The following is a 22,127-nucleotide window of genomic DNA, read 5'->3' on the forward strand; positions in this document are numbered from 1 at the left end:
GGAAAGGGGGAAGTGCTTACAAATAAACTTCCTTCAGAAAAAGTCCCAGGACTGTAGTAGAGGAGCGAGAAAATACAGAGATGCACAGCCAGCTTTTCCTTCTCCTGCAAAAGAGCATTCTGGGCAGATTCGAAATTCTTGTACCGAAAGCAACAGTTCAGCTCTTCTCCTCCAGATGGCGCTGTGTGTTAGAACAAAAACGGCACAGGGCTGCATACAAAGGATTTAGGCTGAACTCTTTGCCAAAGGAGGTAATTTTGGCATGTTTCACTTTCTAGAAGGGCAAATCAGAGAAGAACAGATGTTCATCAGCCACCGTTTGGATTTTGACTACCTTGAGCTTCAGGTACTGCTATTTTCCAAATATTAGCAGCTATAAGGTGACCACAAATCTTTGCCCACGTATCTTTGGGTATTCCCATGGACTCAACCCCAGCAGTGCTGAAGTCCTTAGGAGACTGAACTGCGTGCAAACCCAAACCATGAGGCCTGAAAGCTCATTTAAGTAAAAGCAGAGATGACTGCTGCTCATTGCCCACTTCCACTAGACTGCAACATACCTCCTGCACCTATCAGTTTAATGTCAATCAAATGGATTAATGACTGCTCTTCTCATCACTAACTATGTATTAGGAAGCACTACCAGGTCAATTCCAGAGATACCCCCTTATATTAGACTAACTTGTGCAGGTCAAAGGAAAACTCCAGTGTGAACTTCCAAGCTCTTCTAGCAATACAACCATGCCTTCCGTTCAGACAAGCAGCGCTGCGGACTGAAACACTGAAGACCTCAGCTTCCCTGTAAAGCACCTAGAGACCCACTGAATTGAAAGCCATCTCCTGCATCATCACGGAAGAGTCATATCCATCCTGCAGAGCTCCACAACAGGGCATTTTTGTGCCCTGAGTTCATTTCCTTCCCAGCCAAGCACATATCAAGCGGGAAGTCAAGGTCAACTCAGATCTTCTAAGCTCAAAACTCGCCAGAGACTGGTGGAGGCAGCTGATCAGTGGCCCAGCAAAAGCTTCAAATATGCTGTTGAAGGACCTCCTCAGCTTACGATTTTCCTGAACCTCAGCTGTGCTTACTCTTCAAACATTACTAATCCAAACCTCCTCCCTAAGTACAGTGCAACAACACAGCATTTTAATTAGCTGTTTTAAAAAGGATTTATTTGCACTTGCAATGTATTAACTAGCCTGTTTCTCTACAGCCGCAGCTGTTATCCTGAGGCACAAACAAGCAAAAGGCATTTGCAGAGTGCCCCCAGAAGCCAATGAAGGTAAGCCATGTTTTCAGAAACAGACACAGCTGCAAGATTTCCAGGCAAGTTCGCGAATCTCAGTGCGCTTCTTCATCAGCTGTTGCGGCACAATTACCTGTTGCCATGATCTGTGGATATGCAACACTGCTATTGGGAAGAAAGTCTGTGGAACAAAACCCAGGCTGCTGATGCATCCATACAAGGCGCTGTGAGGCTGGGCCAGTGCTTGGTATACTGTGCGAGGGGCTCTATGAATGCCCACAGGAAGAGTCATCCCTGGAGGATTCATCTGCTAAGCTGGGGAGCAGAGCGCTTAGTCCCTGTTTTTATAGGGCCAAGCTTTTAAGCGCAGGATTTCCCATGTATTAAGCTAATGCTTCACTGGGGGTCAAGATCCACAGGCAACATGAGCAATAAATGCCAGTAAAATGAGCCTTCAGAAAGAGCAGCCAAGCCATTGGGGCTTCCAGTAACAGCTATGGGGCATGCATATACAGAATGTGCAGACTTCCTCCAGGGCCCATCTTTAAAAAGTTCCTTTGCTGCTTCCTGGTCTGAAAGCAGACAGCCAAAGAGTGAGAGTGATGCCCCCAGGAGGGGCAGGAGGGCACCCCTGTGGCCTGCCCTTTGCTACCGAATTCACATTCCCCCTTCCTGCCTTGCCAAGGGCTGCCAAGGCTTCTAACAATGTAAAACATATACGAGGGATTATAAAACCATTAAAACAACAGCCCCTCCCAAACGCAGCTCACTAAAACAACTCTGTCAAAAAAGAACTGAAGTACACGTGAAACAATTAAAATACATACATAACTTTGATTAGGAAAGAGAGAGGTGGGGCCATCGAGGTACTGCCAAATGGTGGAAGGAGACAGACAAATCTCCCTGACTGTCTGTAGCTCTGCCTGAAAAGTGTGTTGTAATGGCATGGCGTCACGGATTTGGCCACGGGAAAGGGTTAAAAGCTGCTCTGAGAGTCAAGCCCGGCATACTTTGCCAAGGAACTGCACAGAAAAGGTCTCCCTACTGTCTTGTACCAATAAAAGCGAAAGAAGAAAGCACAAGTTTTTAAGGTCTTGCATTAAGCTAGATCAGGAGTGGCCAAGGGTAGCTCTCCAGATGTTTTTTTGCCTACAACTCCCATCAGCCCCAGCCAGCATGGCCAATGGCTGGGGCTGATGGGAGTTGTAGGCAAAAAAAACACCTGGAGAGCTACCCTTGGCCACCCCTGAGCTAGCTGAATATACAAGAAACACGCAGGGGTCTCCAGGTACTCCAGTTCTGTGCAAATGAGAAATCTGGTACAGATGCAAGATCTGGAATCCTGAGGACTGCTTTTGAGGACACGGCGGAGTGCTTCCACTCCCAAAGACCGCAGACATACTCAGAGGTATAGCAGGCAGTGCCTGATGCAATCTCAGAGGCCCACAAGGCAGTATTTCCAAGAGTCGGGGGGTGGGGCTTCAGCGTCCAAAAGGGTTCCTCACCCCTGCTCCCCTTATTAGCAGACTGTGTTATGCAAAAGCTGGTGTGTACAAGTTGACTTGATTTGCACAGTTTACAACACAAGAATCCTGCTCCTGCAAAGCCAACATTTTGGCTGAAGGAGCACACCGCCTCTTCCTCGTAAGCTCAACTTGAAGGATGCAAAGCCTTTCAAATACTTACAGCTGATTAAACATCCTCTTCATTTCATCCGTGATGTTCAGCGAACAGCTGACTTCGTCGTCCGAGAACCTGCCATTGTCCACGTCCTGCTCAGAGAGGTCCTCCTCCAGTGCCACCTTCCGCTCTTTCTTTTTTGAAGCCACCTTCGTTTGGAGAGAAAGGCAGCGATCAGAACCAAGCGAGATGATGGGGCAGCTCGAGAATGACAGAGACAGACAGCCAGGGTTCCCCAAACCCTTTCCCGGCGGCATTGTGTGCGCATGTGACGGCTTCACAGCTAGGTTCAGTCAACACTCATGGCAGGAGGGAGGACACAGAGGCACAGGAAAGCAGACCAAAACAGCACACAGCAAAGCAAGCGGCCTTGACGGCACAGCTGTCTGAGCCACAGCCCGCCATGCACAGGCCAGGATGACGATGCACAAGCCACTGAAGGCGCTCGGGGTGAGGAAGCTGGAGAGCAACAGAAGCACCCTCGCTCTCTCCTTCCGGGCCTCAACTACCAGAGAGACAAACGGGGAGGAAAGGGTCTAGGCTACTTTCCAGAGGACGCTCCCCACTTCTCCGCTGCTCCCACCCACACTGAGAAGCAGAGCTGGACTGGAATGACATCGTACAGAATGAAACTGAAGTGTTTGTGAAGCTCCAAGGAAGGTTTCAGATTAAGAGCTACTCCTCCCCCCCCCCCCCAAACACATACACCCAAAAGAAAAGAAAAGAAAAAGAGGACTGGTTAACAATGGCTGTAAATACAAGGTTATTACTGGGCAGCCCAAGCAGCTTGTCAGATTCTGGCCTGAGCGACTCGGACTGTTCTACACATTTGGTCAAAGAGGTGCTGTTGGGGGGCAGGGAGTGAATTTAATCATTCACAGCATAAAGAACTGGGAGGGGGGGGGGGGGAGTAACAAGGTGTCGTGCACCACGATGGGACAAAACATCCTGGAAAGCAAGAAACCCTACCTGCTGGTGGCGATTTTAGCAGCCACCTTCACACTTGCTGTATTCTCCTTCACAAGGTTCAAGTGCTGACTGATACCTCAACTTCTGTAGTAAAAAGCTTTTTCTAGGATCCACAAACAACCACCTGAGCCTAGGCTAGGAAGCAGAGACACCAAGTGGAGCCCCACACAACCCCACACAAGATGCTGAGACTTATTTGAAGGCTTCTTTTTGTAAAGACTGGAGATCATCACGATGCCTTTTGGGCGAACAGAGGTCAGACTGCGGTGTGCCTTCCTTACAGGATCTGAACACAGGTGAGAAAATGACTCCCTGCTTCACTGCGAAAGGGGAAGGCAAATGTCATCTGCTGAGGCCTGCGAACCAGCGCCTTGTCTTACAAGCGGAAGCTCTCAAAGAGCAAGACCGCAAGAGCAAACTCAACACGTGCCTTCCTCTCTCCTCCTAACACCGCTACGTCCTCCATAGGACAGGATGGGTCCTAATCACCTGGAATATCTTGGAAACGTCTTCAGAGTTGCGCTGCTGGGCTACATCGCACAGCTTGGCTGTGATATCGATCCTTCGGCAGATGTCCATGTCCACTTTCATGGCTTTTTCTTGGATCTTTGTGTCCAGGTCTGTCATAGGCTGCAGGAAGGACAGCAGTGGATTATCTCCCGTTAACACAGTTCAGAAGAGAAGGAGAGATACTCTGCAGTATCTCTATCAGTGCAGATCACGACTGCCTCGACATAAACATTGTCTGCTCTGAGATATCTGAGCAATGATGGGCAATGTTCAAGGGGCAGCAGTATTTCAGCTGGGTGGTCAAATCAGAACAAATGAATATAAATTTCTAACAAATACAAGTGCATGAGGACAGCTGCCGCCTGAGAGGTCCCAATTCAAAGCCTCGAGTGATAAAGCCATTACTGTATGGCAACCTATCATGAAAGTACTGGAGTGAAATTACATTTCCAGTTTCAAAACAAGTTGGAACATTCATGTAAGGATGTTATCGTAATAACCAGCTTTGTACTTTCACACAGAAGTGATATACTTGAATACCAAATCATTCCTCAGAAGCTAGAGGATTAAATTTGGTACAACATAGCATTCAGGAGCAGAAAGCACAGCCTAAAATGCTTCTTCCCATCCTTCTAAGTTTTCTAGCTTTGCACAGAACATTTTCGCTTCCCAGACACATCAGTGTCAGACACAAAAATGGAGACATATTTACCAAAGACTGCTGAACAAATTTCTCTGAAGTTTGAAGTACAAACTTTCAGTACTGCTAAATGTGTACCTTCAAAATGTACTTGGCCCTCAACAAATAACAGGTAAAATAATTGTCTCTGAAGAAAAGACAAAGAAACCCACAACCACCAACTCCAAGACTGCTTGCAGCACCTCCTAATGCAAAACTTTGATCAAGCCAAAGTATCTTCCAAGCAAAATGACAACACAGCAGCATTTCTTAAACTTTATATCTGTATATCAGAGCAGTACTGTAAAAATGGATCTTGATAGCCTCCCATTTACTACACAAAGTACTAAAGAGAGTTGGGTCTCAAAGTTTCAAAACAACAGACATCTGGCCACAATCAGCTGGATCCCAAATAAAGTTAGCATCTGGAAAACTTGTGTTATATGTTATAGCTAAGTATATTGAAAGCCGTTAACAGTCAATAAAACATGTCATATCTGATGCACAGAGGTAAAAATTTATGCCCTGTGAGTTTGCACAGTGCCTGTTTAAAGACTGCCCTCTACACAGTTTCATTCACAGCCATCCTTACTTAGTCCACACAAATGGTACTTATGAAGAGGGCACCAGAGCCCAGTGCACACCTCAAGTTCTTTGTTTGCATGGGTTCAAGAATCACAGCATTTTGCAAGAGAAAAAAGCCTGGAATTCCCCCCGGGTGTGGACACATTTTATGCCTCCAGTGGCAGAAACTAGGGCATTGTGCCTCTGGCAGAAACTACATTAGTCTGATAACTCACTTCTGGGGGAAAAAAACACCTGAATTAGATGGCAGCAGACAAAAGAGAAGGAGGTAGAAGAGAGAAGAGGATGATCAGGTTGGTTTGCTCTGGAACCAGAGGGACACCAGCAATATATAAACATGGTCCTAAAGCAAAAAGGTAGAATGCTAAGAAGGACTCATTACCCACACCTCCAATATGCAACGCAATCTTTGCTGCATTCACAAGAAGCACCAACTTCTCAAGTCAACTAAATAGTTGCCATATACATGAATGAGATCTCCCATCATTTCTACCACTTCTGGCAATCTGGTTCCGCAATCTTTTCTTTACAGCCACGGTCAAATCTTCAACATCCCTCTCTAAAAGAGGAGAGTTAGAGCTCCAAACACATACCCCCTTGTTTTTATGCCGCATCGATATGCATATATACCAGCCTTGGAATGAAGAGATCCTGAGAAATGGGTTTGAATTTACCGCTAAGAGGATTTCAGAATCTGAAGGGATCATTTTAGCTTTGCTGACTGACATGTTCAGTGCAATGCTCCCCAAATCCTATGCTTAACATGAATGACTAAACCCTTTAAGTACATGGGAATTCTCCCCTGCATTCTTGTCAAAAGCTGCAGGCGGGGATGGGGTGGGGGGATTCAACACTGGTAGCTGGTGTGAAGGCATTAGGGGATAGTGAGGGCAGTGTGATAAGCAGCAAGTTAATGCATCTGCACAGACCAGATGGGAAGCAGGGAGAGGACGAAGGCGATCTGGCTGATGCATTTGATCACACTGAGCAGCCATAATACTAACTGCAAGCAGCGCTCACTGATACCGTCACTTTCTCATTATCGCAGCTATGGAAATGATTTTATATTGACAAAGGTAGGGGGGGGGGACTGGGCACGGCTCAGCTCACCAGGTACTTACATCACTCATAAGACCCTTGAAGACAACCAGCTCAGCTTTCAGCCTCTCAATCTTCTCATTTAACTCCTCCTGGAGCGCTTCAGCTTCTTGAGCTTCCTAGAGGACAAATGGTGTGCCAGTCACAAAAAGGAAACACTGATCCAAGAATAAAATATTGATCCACTACCTAGTATATCTGCTCGCATCATGCATCAGCTATGCAATTTGCCTCTTGCTTGCCTGGGTGAACAGCAGGTATTCCCAGATGAGCCAAGAAATGGCAAGTTGGCCTTCCACCACCACTGTAGCGCTATTTCCAAGCCTTTGCTCTGGACCTGAAGTGCTCAGTGACAGGCAATTGGAGGCAGCACCCCGAGTAAAAGCAACAGGGAAATGGGCTGACGCAGAATTCTAAGAGGTCTCCCACCTCCATACACACCCAGGCAAAGAGTTGGAGCAAAGATATTATCAGAAATCTATCCTGCTATGAGTTAACCAAGCCTGTAAACTGCTACTAGGCTCTGGCTGCTTGTGGGAAGTGGACTCCCCTCTCTGGTAACCAGGTAGGGATGCATGGCAGTTGGTTCTTTTTTCATACTAACACCAGTGTGGGTACATTAGAAGACTTATTTGAAAGGCTGTGTTAGCAGTGCTTACGCTGTGCTATCAACTATGAGCTATATTCAGCCAGGTCATCATTTTAACAAAAGCTCCAAATGCTGTGTCTTTGGCTGCAGAGGGTCAACACTATACGTCAGATTAAAGACAAGGTGAATGAGGCCCAGAAACTGCCAGCAGCCACGGTGGCCAGGCCATGTCTGAACGTTTCTCCCAGGAGGCACTGCAGCGAGATTCAGAAGTGTTCTGACCACCAGTAACGACTGTCCTTAAACTGCCAACAGGGACAGGGAGCCAAGCCCCACAAGCGATCCTCTTTGCTATTGCCAGAGAACACATCTCACATGAGCTACAGTTTCAGGACCAGCCTCCCATTTACTGCACACAAAGTACTAAAGAGAGTTGGGTCTCAAAGTTTCAAAATAAGAGACATCTGGCCACAATCAGCTGGATCCTAAATAAAGTTAGCATCTGGAAATTGGTGCCATTCAAAGCCTACCTCTTGCAGCGTCTCTACCATTGATTCCAAATGTTTTCGCTTTGCCAGTTCTTCTTCCCATCTTGGAAAAAAGGGGGGGGGGAAATGAAATAATTACATAATTGCATAATAAAGCAGTCTGCATCATCATACATATCACTGCCTTGTGACCCAACTGTTTAGAGCGGTCTCCCCCCCTCTAAATACCACTGGGAGAGTATATATGAACATACAGGGGATATGTGCCAGCTAAGGATACAGTTCATGCAACTGTGCTGAAGCGGGTTCTCGCCTGCAAAAACTTATTCCACAGTGTCAGTCACTGCAGCTTTTTATGCAGCTGAACAATACAGCCGCTTTTCTAACAACACCACAGGACCTAAGTTCCAGTAAGACACTGGCTCCCGCACTTATTTTAAGAGGAAGCCTGTGGTTCTTCTAGATGAACTTCAATGTTGGTTATGGCGGAAAAACACCCTCCATCTAAAATCTCAATCACTGTGGCTGCTTTCTGTTCATGGAGGCTGGAGCGCTTCGACAGAACGGCAGCTGGCACCAGGGGCAGGGGCTGGAGACAGTAACCATCAAGCTCCGAGCACAGAGCACTCAAGCTCTGTCATGCTCACAGAGATTACTATCCCATCCCCTGCTAGTAAGTCACACCAGAGACATAAGGTTGGGAAGACTGAAATTATAGAAGGAATATTTCTCCTTTGAGACAGGAAGGCCATTCCAAATTGGGGAGGGGGGGGGAGAGGAGTCTCTTTCATTTGGGGCAGTTTTTCAGAGGCACACAAGCCATGGAGGACTAAGCTTTCACCAAGGGACTCCACACTGTCCATAGCGGTTGAACTCTACCTTACCGCAACTATAAGTAAAGCTTGCATATTCTTTCATTCATTTATTAAGCTTCCTTAAAGAATGATCTCTGGAAAAACACCACCACCCCTGTTCAGTCTAGCTATCTGAAGAGCAGTGCTGGAGACGGATGACAGAGAAATTCTCTATCCCTGAAACACAATCACTCTAAATTGTGAAGTTGGGATCGATCATTCCTATGCTAGATGGCTGAAGGGCAGCAGGAGGCACAGTGACTAGGCAGGGCCTCTAGAAAGCAATACAGGTGCAGAGTGCGAGACACAGGACTCAGATACATACGATGCTCCTAAGGGCCATGGGAGGCAGTTTGCGATTATCCAGCTTATGACTGGCACACCCTGAGCTCTTCGGCCCTCCCAGGAGTCCAATCAGAAGGAACAGGGAGCAGTTTTAAGTCCATTCCTTCACAAATATCACTCTCATACCCAGTTTACACCAGACAAAACGAACAAAAAGCAATGCTTTTGAGAGCGTAATGTTTTTGCTCTTCAATTTCTTGCATCCTGCAGTGACTTTTCCTTCAGGATTGTACTTCATGTTGTTCAGGGTACAAGTCTACTCAAGTCCTTGCCAAAGTAAAGCTACAGAGAATCTGTCAGCAGAAACTCCAATAATCATGTAATAAAAATTCCCTGTTCAGGTCAGGAAAATCGTACTGCCTTCTAGACACAAGGAACCCAGTCTGCTACTGACTCCATCAGCTAAATATTTTGCAGAAAACTTTCTCTAAGCCTCCAAAATATATCAGGTCAGATACAACATCCTCAGAAAAACTGCTGGAGAATCTGAAAGCTTGGTTACAAAACTATGATTGATGATCACTATTAGACTTTTGTAATTTAGTAAACAGCACACCCACACAGATGATTAAAATGCTCCCGGTAGTCTAATTATAACAAGGTAGGAAAGGGAAGCTGCACTTGCTGTAATTCAATTGCCTAATATTAACAGGGTCAGAAAGCAGGACAGAAAAAAAGATATGATACTTACACATATCAATTTTGGTCAATTACAAAAGGAGAGATTTGTGCAAGAGACAGGAAAATGCATTTCTTTGGTAGACTGAAACAATCTTTTGCTTGCATTTTGGTCACCGCACCTCAAAAAGGATATTATAGCATTGGAAAAAGTCCAGAAAAGGGCAACTAGAATGATTAAAGGGTTGGAACACTTTCCCTATGAAGAAGGGTTAAAACGCTTGGGGCTCTTAGCTTGGAGAAACGTTGACTGCGGGGTGACACGATAGAGGTTTACAAGATAATGCATGGGATGGAGAAAGTGTTTCTCCCTTTCTCACAATACAAGAACTCGTGGGTATTCGATGAAATTGCTGAGCAGTCAGGTTAAAATGGATAAAAGGAAGTCCTTCTTCACCCAAAGGGTGATTAACATGTGATTAACATGATTAACCCAAAGGGTGATTAACATTCACTGCCACAGGAGGTGGTGGCAGCTACAAGCATAGCCAGCTTCAAGAGGGGGTTAGATAAAAATATGGAGCAGAGGTCCATCAGTGGCTATTAGCCACAGTGTGTATATATGTGTGTGTGTGTATAATTGGACTGGATGGGCCACTGGCCAGATCCAACATGGCTTCTCTTATGTTTTTATGTTCACACACCTGGTAATGATATTAACCACTCAGCCACAGCACAAAGTTATTTCCAAAAGCAGCACGAGTAGAACCCTCATTCAGAGCCACAACACCACCACCATGCCTGCTCTCCCGGGGGGGGGGGGGGGCTGCATTTAGAATACAGCCGCCTGTCAAGAGGATCATCTCAGAAGGGAAGAACAAAGGCAGCTGTCAGGGCCGTTATTTGCTGTGCTAATCCTCCACAGCCTCCACGCACACATACCATCTTCCTTGACCTGAAGCAAGAACACTGAGTAGGCTTCACACAACACATGACGGCCATTTCCACTTTTGCACCAACAGGCCAAATGTTTGTGCGAGGTGAGCACCCCAGTGAATTACTGCACACTTTAGCAGAAAGAGGCCTCGGAGGAGATATTTCCAGCCTCGCTTTTCATCACCAGCCATTTATAGGTTGACTGAAATATTTGGTCTGGAATTTATCTGGCGCAAGTGTTTAGACTTAGACTGGGGTCACCAAACTTTTCTTTAGTGAGAACTACTTCTGAGTAATGAAATATATCCCAAGCTCATCTCCTGCTCCTGCCTACCGGATTGTTACCAAGCACTCTTTTGTTCTAGAAACAGAACATGGACAGGAAAAGCATCCAAAATGAAGCTATCAGCTAAGCACCTTGCTTTACAAGCCTAGAGCAGACCTTTTCCTGAGTCTTCTCTAGGAGATCTATGAGCTACTCCCAGCAGCCAGGGAACTACCTCTTGGAAAGGCCTGTCTCGGTCTCATGACCCTGCTTGCATTTAAGCTACTGACCCTGCATGCATACCAATATGCAAAGAGAAATTATGCCTTACCCAAGTCGTACCCCAACTTTTGAAATGCAGGAAAAACACAATGGCATCCAGGGCCGTTCACCCACTAGGCAAATTAGGTGGTTGCCTAGGGTGCTGGAAGGAGGGGGGTGCTGAATTGGGCTCCCCCCTCCCAGTGCCCATGACAACCGCCTAGTTTGCCTGCCTGACTCCCTCCCCCCCCCCCCGCTGTCCCCTCCCTTCCCTTGCACTTTGCCCGCCCCTGCCCCGATCAGAGGAGCGTGCTGAGGCTGGTCCCTACCAGCTTCGATGCAGCCAGAGCAGCATCTAATCCTTTGAAGCGCGCGTGGGAGAAGGCTTCGCTCCCCCTCACGTCTGGTTACAGGAAGGAGGGGGGAGAAACCTTCTTCCATGTGCTAGATGGCGTGCTGCCCACATCGAAGCTGGTAGGGCCCAGCCACGGTGCACTCTGATGGGGCGGAACAAAGCGTGGGGCTGCATTGCAGCACTGTGAAGGGAGGGTGGGCGGGCAGCAAGGGGAGGGGGGGAGTCGGCAGCGGGGCAGGGAGCTTGGCTGGGGTGCCATGCACCCTAGAGCCGGCGCTGATGGCATCTTATTCTCACTTTCATCACTTAGACTAGCCTTACAGATTCCTGTACCAAAGGTTGTCTAGCATCTCTATCATAAGCCCTGGCAGGAAAGAATTTAGGATGAGGACTAAGTGCTATACCATGCATCTCCAAGCCATACTGTCATACCTAAAATTATGCTGGGAATCTGGGGATATGCAGGTACCAAGGCCCACTAGTACCACATAATCACTATACTGGTATAGACAGAGGAGGCATGCTGTGGGCATAGCAGAACTAGATTGGATCTCAACGCACCCCCCCCCCAGCCCCAGAATAACATTATGCCAGTCAAACCTCTGGCATAGCCCATAAAGGCCCATGCAAGGGGGGGAAATGTGCCCCCACCCCTTCTCCCCACCCCACCCCCAAGCTCTGGTGCAGCTTAGGAAGACTGCAGGTTTAGTCCGAAAATCACATTCCCCCCTGCCCCCTGAACTTAGCAGGAAGGGTCTTGGGTTAGCAAAGCTCTTTTTATGCCCAGCAGTAACAAAACAGGAGAAAGAGATAAAGGCTTTGCGTTTTTATCCATTTCTTTTGTATCCCTTGCTCAATCCGGTGCTGTGCTAAAAGTAAGCATCTAAATATTTTTTTTAATAAATATTTTTATAACACAGGACCCTGGGAGAGGTTCATTGTACCACATAGACCTCCACTGTTTTCGACATGGTGTTTTAAAGGGACTCGGGCTGGGCAGTTGGCAAGCAGCTATTTCTCCAGGGACACGCAAGGCAGCCATGATGGGAAGCTGGAGGGCCTGACCTTCCCGGTGGGAAATCCCTACAATGATCAGGTGGTGGTGGCATGTTACCCTAGAGAAGGAAAAGCCCCACCAGGGAGCAGGGGACCCTTAGGAGGGTAGGACAGAACGGGGCCTCCAGGCCAGAACAGGCACCTTCTGCCACACCTCCAAAGACTAACGAGTAGATTGTGAGAGTATGGGAAATTGTCCTCACGCCTAAAATCATACACTGAAGTAAGAGTACAAATCATGAAGATTTAGGGATGGAATGATGGGCTTTGTTCATAAAGTCACGCAAGGATAAGGTTATAGAAGGCTATAGTGAGAATCCTTTTCCTTTTGTGTGTTTTTGAAACTTTGCAACAAGTGTTCCTTTTGGGATTTTCATTTGTATTTCCTTTGTGTTGTTAAAAGACAAGGTGCCAGCTGCCCTCTCTCCTTCCTGTCTTCTGGCACGGGGTGCGGTGGCAGTGTTGTGATGTCAGGGGACCAGGGGCGCATTGCCAGGTGATGGGCGGCTGCTTCAATGGCAGCCAACCATGGAGCATCAGAAAGAACCGCTCCCGGACTGGTGGCTGCAGTTATTGGCTTCAGCACACTCCCTGCCATCTGAGCGTTGGTGAGAGGCATTTGTCACTTATTGTCCCTCCTCTGCAAACCAACTACAGGGTGCTGACTAACAACGGATGTGTCAGGACGCCGTTAGTATCAGGGTCTTCGGATGGGGTTGTAAATAGCACAGAGAGGTCTTACTGGCAGGTATGGATTACTCAGCCAAAAGGAACTGTAGGAAGTGGCCAGCTGCCAGGGTAATAAAGGGTATCAATACAGAGCACAGCTAATCCACAGAAGAGATGGGCCTTGGGTTGAGTTCTACCCAGTGGGTTGCACGGGCCCTCACAGTGGGTTTAGTACAAGGCAAACAAGTGTTTCCTTCCAAATTTTAAACATACCGGAAGTTTAATCCTTAAGAACTGTTAAATCAAGTAATGTATTAATATGGGTGGTATCCAGAGCGCCTCAGTTCTATCTCTGTTCACACTGAGCAGCACATCAAGCAGCCTCCCACAGGCGTAAAAGTAGAAAGAATCACTGTACCTATAAACAGTTCTGACTTCGACACTTGCAATTTTGACTATATAAAGAAGCATAACCGCCACCCACAAAGTTAAAGCAGTCAGGAGTCAAGGAAAACCACAGAAGTATACCTCTGAACAACCCTAAACCATCTCATAATGAGTACTGCTTCTGTAAATCTGCTTTATAATCCCAGTGGGGGGGATGATTTTTACAATTTCTACAGCATACAGGAAAGGCGCTTTTGAGACTGAGCCTCTCTGGGATATTTGTTAGTCTCTTATCACACCAGTGAAGCCATGACAAGTTTTACCATTTTGTTCATCACCACACCACTGAGGAAAGAACTTAGCATTTAAGTAGCATGCATTTTCTGTGCATCCATTTCTAGAAAAAGACAAAACCCACTAGGTTACCAACTGAAAAGATGGGCAATTTTTCAGATGATGATTTTCTCTCTGAACAAGAGCCAGCTGCTGCATTTCACTAATGGGAAGCCAGGATTCCCCATCATAAGTCAGCGAAAGAGCTCTCTCGTTCTTTGCTGGAGATTGTTTCTCCCACGACGCTGATTAATTTCATGCAAGACCTGCATGAAGACAGTTAAAAACCAAGCAGTCTTACATCACCAGCATAAACTGACTACTGCAGCTTTGAGCTGTGAAAAGGGACTTGACCCAAGAATATAAGCCAAGGAACTCCACCAGCCTGCTTCTTTCAGATTTGTAACTCCAACTAGATGAACACAGGATCACCTCCAACAACAGAAATCCCTGATTAAATCACCACGGCTATTTGATAGCCAAGAGAAGCTCAGACAGAGGTAGCCTTTAAAATCTTGAAAATGGAGTGTATGTCTACAGTATTCACTATACAAAACAGTATACTATACAGTATACAAAAATTACCAAAATATGCAGTTTTCAACATGGGCCTATCTGTGAATACTTACATCCAGAGATAGGTGCCATGGACAAGACAGATCTTTCTATGAATCTGTGAAAAGCATAAGGATTGCAAAAAAAATCTGAAATCTAGAAAAACCTTGGGGTTAGCCCCCCAAATAATAGGAGCATGTATAGTTTTATGAAATGAATATCCTTAGTGGCTATAGCTAGGCAGCCCCAATAGTACTGCCAGCCTTCAAGCCTTGGTTTCTCTCTCAGTGAAAGGCCAGGGAAAGCTGTTCTGGCCTTTGAGGGAGGACACAGCAGTAATCATTGGGTGATTAACATACAACTTTCATGACTGACCCAGCTTCATCTACTTGTAATTCTTCAATAACATCTACCACACAACAGCTAGTGTGGCATAGTGATTAGAGTTTCAGACTAGGTTCTGGGAGACCCAAATATGAAATTCCACTCTGCCAGGAAACCTCACTGGGATACACTGGGCTAGTCATGAGCGCTCAAGCCTAACCTATCTCATAGGGTTGTTATGAGGGTAGAATGAAGAGGAGGATGTTAATTTGTGTTAGGTCATCACTCTGGAGAAAAGTAGAGTATAGGTAAAGTAAACAGATAACAGTATAGCTGAACATGCTGGGGAGAAGGGGCAGATAAAGGTAGGTTGGTGGTTGAGTGAAAGGTGAGGATATGGGAGTGGCCAGCAAGAGAAAAAGAGGAAGTAGTGTAGGGAGTGCATGCAGGGGAAAATGAGATATTGCCTTCAAGTCCTTGGAAATTTCCGGTCATACAACTGGGCATGGCCCAGCCCTCACTACATAACTTGACCAGAGTTTTCCTGGGGAAAGGCTACCAGGACAGAAAGCTGAAGATGGGAGGGATAAATATAGGCTGGCTGATAGGTGGGAAGAATGCAGATAAAAGAGGAGGCTACGGGGGCTACCAGGGAAAGGAAAGGAATAGGGGAGAAAATGAAACTCCTGCAAATCCTTGCAGGTCCTCCACTTGTTAACTAATGCTGTAGATTGTATTAACATTTTAAAAGATCATACTAAACATTGACTTTCATTTCAGTTCTTCCAAACAGAAAAATTGTAATTTTTGCGTTCCTCCAAATGTCCCAATTCTTCCACTGGAAAAAAATAAGGAATTCCTCAGACTTTTTCATGCCATGCTTCTGTGCAGGGCTTTTTTGCAGCAGGAACTCCTTTGCATATTAGGCCACGTGCCCCTGATGTAGCCAATCCTCCTGGAGCTTACAGTAGGCCCTGTACGCTCTTGGAGGACTGGCTACATCAGGGGTGTGTAGTCTAATATGCAAAGGAGTTCCTGCTACAAAAAAAAGCCCTGCTTCTGTAATGAGGTGAAATGCTTTACTCAAAAAAACAATTCAAAGGAGTTTATTTTTTTCCAGCGCTTCCCAAAGTTCCCCAGCTTTTCCCCTGGAAAAAATGAAAGATATTCTCAGAAAAGCTTTTCTGTTGTCTCCCCCAGGCCTTTGCATCTCTCCCTGCTACCTTTGCCAAGTGCTGCAGAGCTGCAAGTCTCCACTGCAGCGTGTTCCAGCTGTCCTCAAAGATGTCTGACTTTGAAGCAACCGGAGAGGCTTTGCATGTAAAGTGGTGCTGATGTGAAAGAGCCCCTGAAGATGCTTATGCAGCAGTTCCTGAACACACACTTCACCTCCCCCCCCCCCCCAAAAAAGAGAAAACTGCCAGACTGCTTAATTAGCATCTCTTTGGCAGCTAGAAGGTTTATGGGCAGATCAGCTGGGAAGACAGTCCTCCATCCGGCCAGCAGTGTTGTGATGCATCTAAGCCTACAACTGAACAGTAGTTCTCACACTTCTGCTGCAGACAGCTGCTCTCACTAGTCTCAGATTTTTCTTGGCTCAAGCTTCAGTTCCCAAAATGTCCAGCTGCAGCCAAATCAGGCTATCCAGTGCCTGAGCAAAGCACTGCCAAGCAGAATTTACAGACTGCAATAATGTCATTAGCAGCCTAGTCACAGGCTACTGGGATTTTTTTTTTTTTTTAAAAAAGACGTCACTTCCAAAATATTTAAACACTGAACGTGGCCCAAGATCCTTCTCATTGAAAAGTATGCCCTTAATGTTTTGACTATCAACACTCACAGGCTCATTGTTATAGTTACAAGGAAATAATGGACCAGTCTGGTTGAAGTCAAGGCATCCACTTTATTCCCATACGCAATACTGCATTCCAGATGCATTTAGTCACTGTGTCTTTAGACCTCAAGCTACCTCCGACATCACATGTTTCTTCTATTGAGCCTGGGAGAGAGGAGGCAGAAAAGATGAGCACTTTCTAAAAGTAGCAGAATACTTGTGGCATTACAGAAAAAGCCAACCAAGTAAAAGCTACCAGTGGCTGATGAAAGCAGTGTTGACTTCCAGGTGAGTCAGAGTTTAAGTATGCACTTCGGTCATAGCAAAAAAGACTGCCCACAACTCAAAATACCATTGTAAAGAAAGCTAAACAGAATTAAAAGGTGGGCACTACGTAACATGTTTATCAGGCAGTCCCAAAAGCCACAACTTCCTTCCACATTTTTCTTTCATTCTGACTTCCTGGGAGGCTTGGGGTGCGGGAATAACATCCCGATGGTGAGGCTCATGATTTTATACATAGTATGCTATTTAGATAAAACTGTCATTTGGGGTTAGGCCTTCCAAGAGGTCATCAGGTTGCAGATGGCACACCTGTGCTATTTCCAATTCCAGAATGTAAACGTCATTGAAAGCAGTCAAAAGAGAAGGGTAGGTTTACCAAGAAAAACTAAGATCATGGCATCCGGCCTCATCACACCTTGGCAAATAGAAGGGGAAGTCGTGGAAGTAGTGACAGACTTTACATTTCTGGGATCCAAGATCACTGCAGATGGTGACTGTAGCCATGAAATTAAAAGACGTTTGCTCCTTGGGAGGACAGCTATGGCGAACCTGGGCAGTATAGTAAAAAGTAGAGACATCACCCTGCCAACAAAAGTCCATATATATAGTCAAAGCAATGGTATTCCCAGTAGTGATGTATGGCTGTGAGAGCTGGACCTATGGCTGAGCGCAGAAGAATAGATGCTCTTAAGCTGTGGTGCTGGAGAAGAATCTTGAGAGTCCCTTGGACAGCAAGAGAATCAAATCAGTCAGTTCTAAGGGAAATCAACCCTGACTGTTCCCTGGAAGGTCAGATGCTGAAGCTGAAGCTCAAATACTTTGGCCACCAAATAAGAAGGGAGCATTCACTGGAGAAGAATGCTGGGAAAGACAGAAGGCAAAAGAAGAAGGGAACGGCAAAAGATGAGATGGCTGGACAGCGTTATAATCTGTTAAGAAAAGCTGCCTACTTGCATTTTCTCCCAGTTTATGGAGAGAAAAGGACCATCCTCCTTCAACAACAAGCAGCTACCACCCAAAAGTCATCATCAGCACTAGATGCATATTAACCAAACTCTGCAGTCCTCCTGACTTCAAGAACATCGGCGAGCCTTAGATATGCCTATGGCTAAAGGCTAAAAGGAAGGACTCATTTGGTAAGACACAGAATTATGATGCCTTTTCTGTCATCTGGGACTGAGAGTTACACCTGCTTTTGCTCATCTGCTGAATGGAGAACACCCAAAGTATCACCTAGAGCTCCACCAGAAGTCACAGAGGAGGAACAAGGAGAATCTCTGCACCCTGCCTAGGCGTCACCTTCTGCTCCATAGGCATAGACCGGAGGAATGCTTTCCTGATCGCTGCCCTATGGCAATATAGCCTGCTCTTTTGATGTTTCATACTTTGGATGCCTATGCTTTCCTGAGCAGAAGGGTGTGCCATTCCATTTGCTAAGACTGACAAGATTTTGATGTTTCCCAAACTCAAAACAGCCAGATTATTTCCTTTGATATTAGTCATGGCAGCCTCATCTGGTCCTCTTTTCGGGACCTGTACTAACAGGTCCACTAATCCCTCGTATCAAACGAACCATTCACCAGTCACATATCAGGGCTCGCATCAGTGGCTTTTCTCCTCACATCTAAGGAAGCTCAGATTCAAACCTGCTCTAGAGACTCCTACATCTCTTGAATAGACAGATACCATCTGATCGAAGGATTATAAAAACAACTAAGAATAATGAAATCGTTGTTTAGAAATGCTGCGGTACTTCAAGATATCCCACCTACATTCCCATACAGCACCAGGGAAGAGAGAAGAGTTGTAGGGCATCACTCGTATGCAACAATATCTAAACGTTCTTTTAAGATGGGACAAAAGAATCAAACAATTGTTAAAAGTGCTGTGAACAAGCCTTATGTCAGAGCATTAAATTAAAGTACATGAAGGGAATTCTGAATGCCATGGCTATGCATAAGCCCAACAAATGCACAGGCACACTGATCGTCCATGGGGCTGGCTGAAGGATGCAGGGCAACGGAGGGAGAAGAGAGGTAAGACTGGCGAGGGCTTCAACACGCTTCCCTGCCTCTCTTCCATGACTTAAAAAAATAACAGGTCTATTCACAACCAGCAGCTTCTTAACTCACACAAGAGAGCTTTTCACAGTACAAAATGCAGGTAATGTAGGATGCAGTGTTCTGAGCACAACTGTTGCATCAAAAGACATTCAAAGGTGGCTTGTCATTTCATTGCCTGGCTCCACATTATGACCCTGATATTCCTTGACGATCTCCCTTCCAACTATTTGCCCTGCTTAGTTTCTGAGATCTGACGAGAGCAGGCTAATCCTGGGCTACCCGGCTACTCAAACTCTCACAAGCAGAAAATATCATACCCCAGACAGAGCTATTCAGTGCTCAGTAAACAGCGGCAGGAGGCAGAAAAACAGCCGCAAGTTAACTGGAATAACCACATGCATTTTAGCAACACTGTTTATTTCCAGACTCTTCAAGTTTATCACAAGGACAGGGCGTTTTAGCCCCTTGTGAATTGGGTTCTTCACTGAAAGACAAAATTAAATGCTAACTGAACAGCTCCATGCAAAATGTTTTAATTTAATAGGAACATCTGATTCCATTAAAACCTGGCTCAAATGCAAGAGCAAAGTTGTCCTGGGCTTGCAAGTCAGCGGGATCATCTTGCCTATTTCTCTTCAAATTAAAGTCCACCCTTGATGAAAGAGTTAATTCGTGATCTCAGTGTATTAGCAACCATGTTCTATTTCCAAGAGACCTGCGGAGTTAAACATTCCAAGCACCCAGGTCTGAGGGAAAGCCCGTCAAAAATTGAGGCTTTGGAAATTTCCTAAACAGAAGCAACACACAGGCACAGCACCCAGTGTGTGGTCTGCACAGAGACCCTGAAGAAGATCTGTTGTTTCAGCAGAGTAGTACTGTGCTTTTGATTTTACACTATATCATGATCCATTTGTCCACACTGGCCATTCAACCATGCCACTAATTTTAGGGGGCAGACAGGAGGTGAGGAGTTCTCAATTGAAAATTCAGTTTAAGTCACCTTGAGTCTCAAGGAGAGATGGGGATAAATATCTCAAGTCAACTTTATTTCTAACCTAGTTCTATTTGCGTACAAAAATTGAAGGACTTTCTTCCAACAACAAGTGTTCGTGAGAATGGCATGTGCACATTTTAACACTGATAATTCCTTGGAAATGAGCTTGTATGACACATAATGGTTACATTCACCTGAAGAAAAGCATGTGATTGAAGCCACAGTAAAAAGAACCCATTAACAACGATCAAGCAAGTCGTCACACCAAGATGTGTAACAGCGGAACTCCTGCATTCTGAAGCTTATACACAGCTTTCAAAGGAATGTGCTGGGCTGTGGTTTTAGCTACATTCTTTAAACTTCTGGTTTTCATTTGAGCAGCACACACCCAAAATCGGCTTCTGTGCAAGATTTCCAAATAATTAAAAAGATCTCCGGCTGCCGTGATCAAATATGTAAACATGCACTGCTCCAAAGGTATCCTTTGGCTGGGATCTCTTCGTCCCAGCATTGGTCACACACGCTCACCACACCAGATTCTTCCAATACAATGTTGAGCACTTTTCATTGCTTGGCACCTCCTAGAGCTAATCCCAAAACACTATTTTCCCCACAGACTGTCCAATATAAAATACTACGCTAGAATGCTTTGAGCCATTCTTGCAAGGCTGCAACCATAATAACTCTGCAGTGGACTGACATACACCCATGTGATCTGGGAAACATGGGGATTCCAAGCCTGCGATGATCATCCTGCAGGCAAGAAGAAGATATTGGATTTATATCCCGCCCTCCACTCCGAAGAGTCTCAGAGCGGCTCACAATCTCCTTTACCTTCCTCCCCCACAACAGACACCTTGTGAGGTAGATGAAGATATTGGATTTATATCCCGCCCTCCACTCCGAAGAGTCTCAGAGCGGCTCACAATCTCCTTTCCCTTCCTCCCCCACAACAGACACCCTGTGAGGTAGATGAAGATATTGGATTTATATCCCGCCCTCTACTCCGAAGAGTCTCGGAGCGGCTCACAATCTCCTTTCCCTTCCTCCCCCACAACAGACACCCTGTGAGGTAGATGAAGATATTGGATTTATATCCCGCCCTCCACTCCGAAGAGTCTCAGAGCGGCTCACAATCTCCTTTCCCTTCCTCCCCCACAACAGACACCCTGTGAGGTGGGTGGGGCTAAGAGAGCTCTTACAGCAGCTGCCCTTTCAAGGACAACCTCTGCCAGGGCTATGGCTGACCCAAGGCCATGCCAGCAGGTGCAAGTGGAGGAGTGGGGAATCAAACTCGGTTCTCCCAGATAAGAGTCCGCTCACTTCACCACTATGGCTGACCCAAGGCCATGCCAGCAGGTGCAAGTGGAGGAGTGGGGAATCAAACCCGGTTCTCCCAGATAAGAGTCCCCACACTTAACCACTACACCAAACTGGCTCTCAGAGCAGAGCACCCATACCTCGTATCAGGCCTGCAGCCCAAGTGGCCTATGGCCAGCAACAGCCTAGTTCTGAAGTTCCCTGAGAAATAAGGTCAACCCTTCAATGGCACGTCCATCAGCCCAATTACTACCAGGCACCCAATGGAACAAGCATGCCACACCCATTCCACAGTCACGCCATTGGTTATTGGTCAGGAACCAGGCTCCATTCAAGATACTGGCTATAACCAGCAAAGCCCTTACTGGTCTTGGACCCACACGCCTGCTGTGCCCCACTATGACAGCTCTGCTCATCTCTGCAAAGGTTAAGAATGACACTGCTCACCCCCGTTCTCTGCTGTGGCTGCCGTCTCGCAGAATGGAACACCTGAGGAGGTTAGGAAGCCTCCCACGTTCCTCTCATTGCACAGGCTGCATAAGCAGTGCTGCTCAGGAGAGCTTTTGATAAAAGGAACGGGGCTGCAGTGTGGCTGAATGGGTCAGGACAATGCTTCTTTCTAAAACGAACAGGACTACAGTCCACTCCAAGGTTTATTTGTATGTTCCATCTTACTGGCAAAAATAATAAAACTGTATGGTATGTTTTATCCTGTTCTAATGCACTGGCTTCTACCTTCGTAATTCTCCATACTGCCTGCACCGTTTAGGAGCATGCCTGGCCTTAGGCCGTTTGTGGCCTGCATTGCTTTAATTGTGTAAGATACAT

The 22,127-nt window shown here is 46.1% G+C and overlaps 1 protein-coding gene across 1 annotated transcript in view; it reads right to left on the minus strand.

The window, feature by feature from the left end:
• IFFO2 (intermediate filament family orphan 2) overlaps window positions 1-22,127 on the minus strand; it is a 45,456-nt gene that overhangs the window by 7,462 nt on the left and 15,867 nt on the right. The window contains exons 2-5 of the mRNA XM_060259588.1: window positions 7,888-7,948; window positions 6,792-6,887; window positions 4,386-4,526; window positions 2,934-3,076 (exon numbers count right to left, since the gene is read on the minus strand). Coding sequence (XP_060115571.1) covers window positions 2,934-3,076; window positions 4,386-4,526; window positions 6,792-6,887; window positions 7,888-7,948 — 441 coding nt within the window. The remainder of the gene's footprint in view (window positions 1-2,933; window positions 3,077-4,385; window positions 4,527-6,791; window positions 6,888-7,887; window positions 7,949-22,127) is intronic.

The sequence above is a fragment of the Heteronotia binoei genome, chromosome 18 (genome assembly GCF_032191835.1).
Source record: "Heteronotia binoei isolate CCM8104 ecotype False Entrance Well chromosome 18, APGP_CSIRO_Hbin_v1, whole genome shotgun sequence".
In the NCBI taxonomy this organism is placed as follows: domain Eukaryota; kingdom Metazoa; phylum Chordata; class Lepidosauria; order Squamata; family Gekkonidae; genus Heteronotia; species Heteronotia binoei.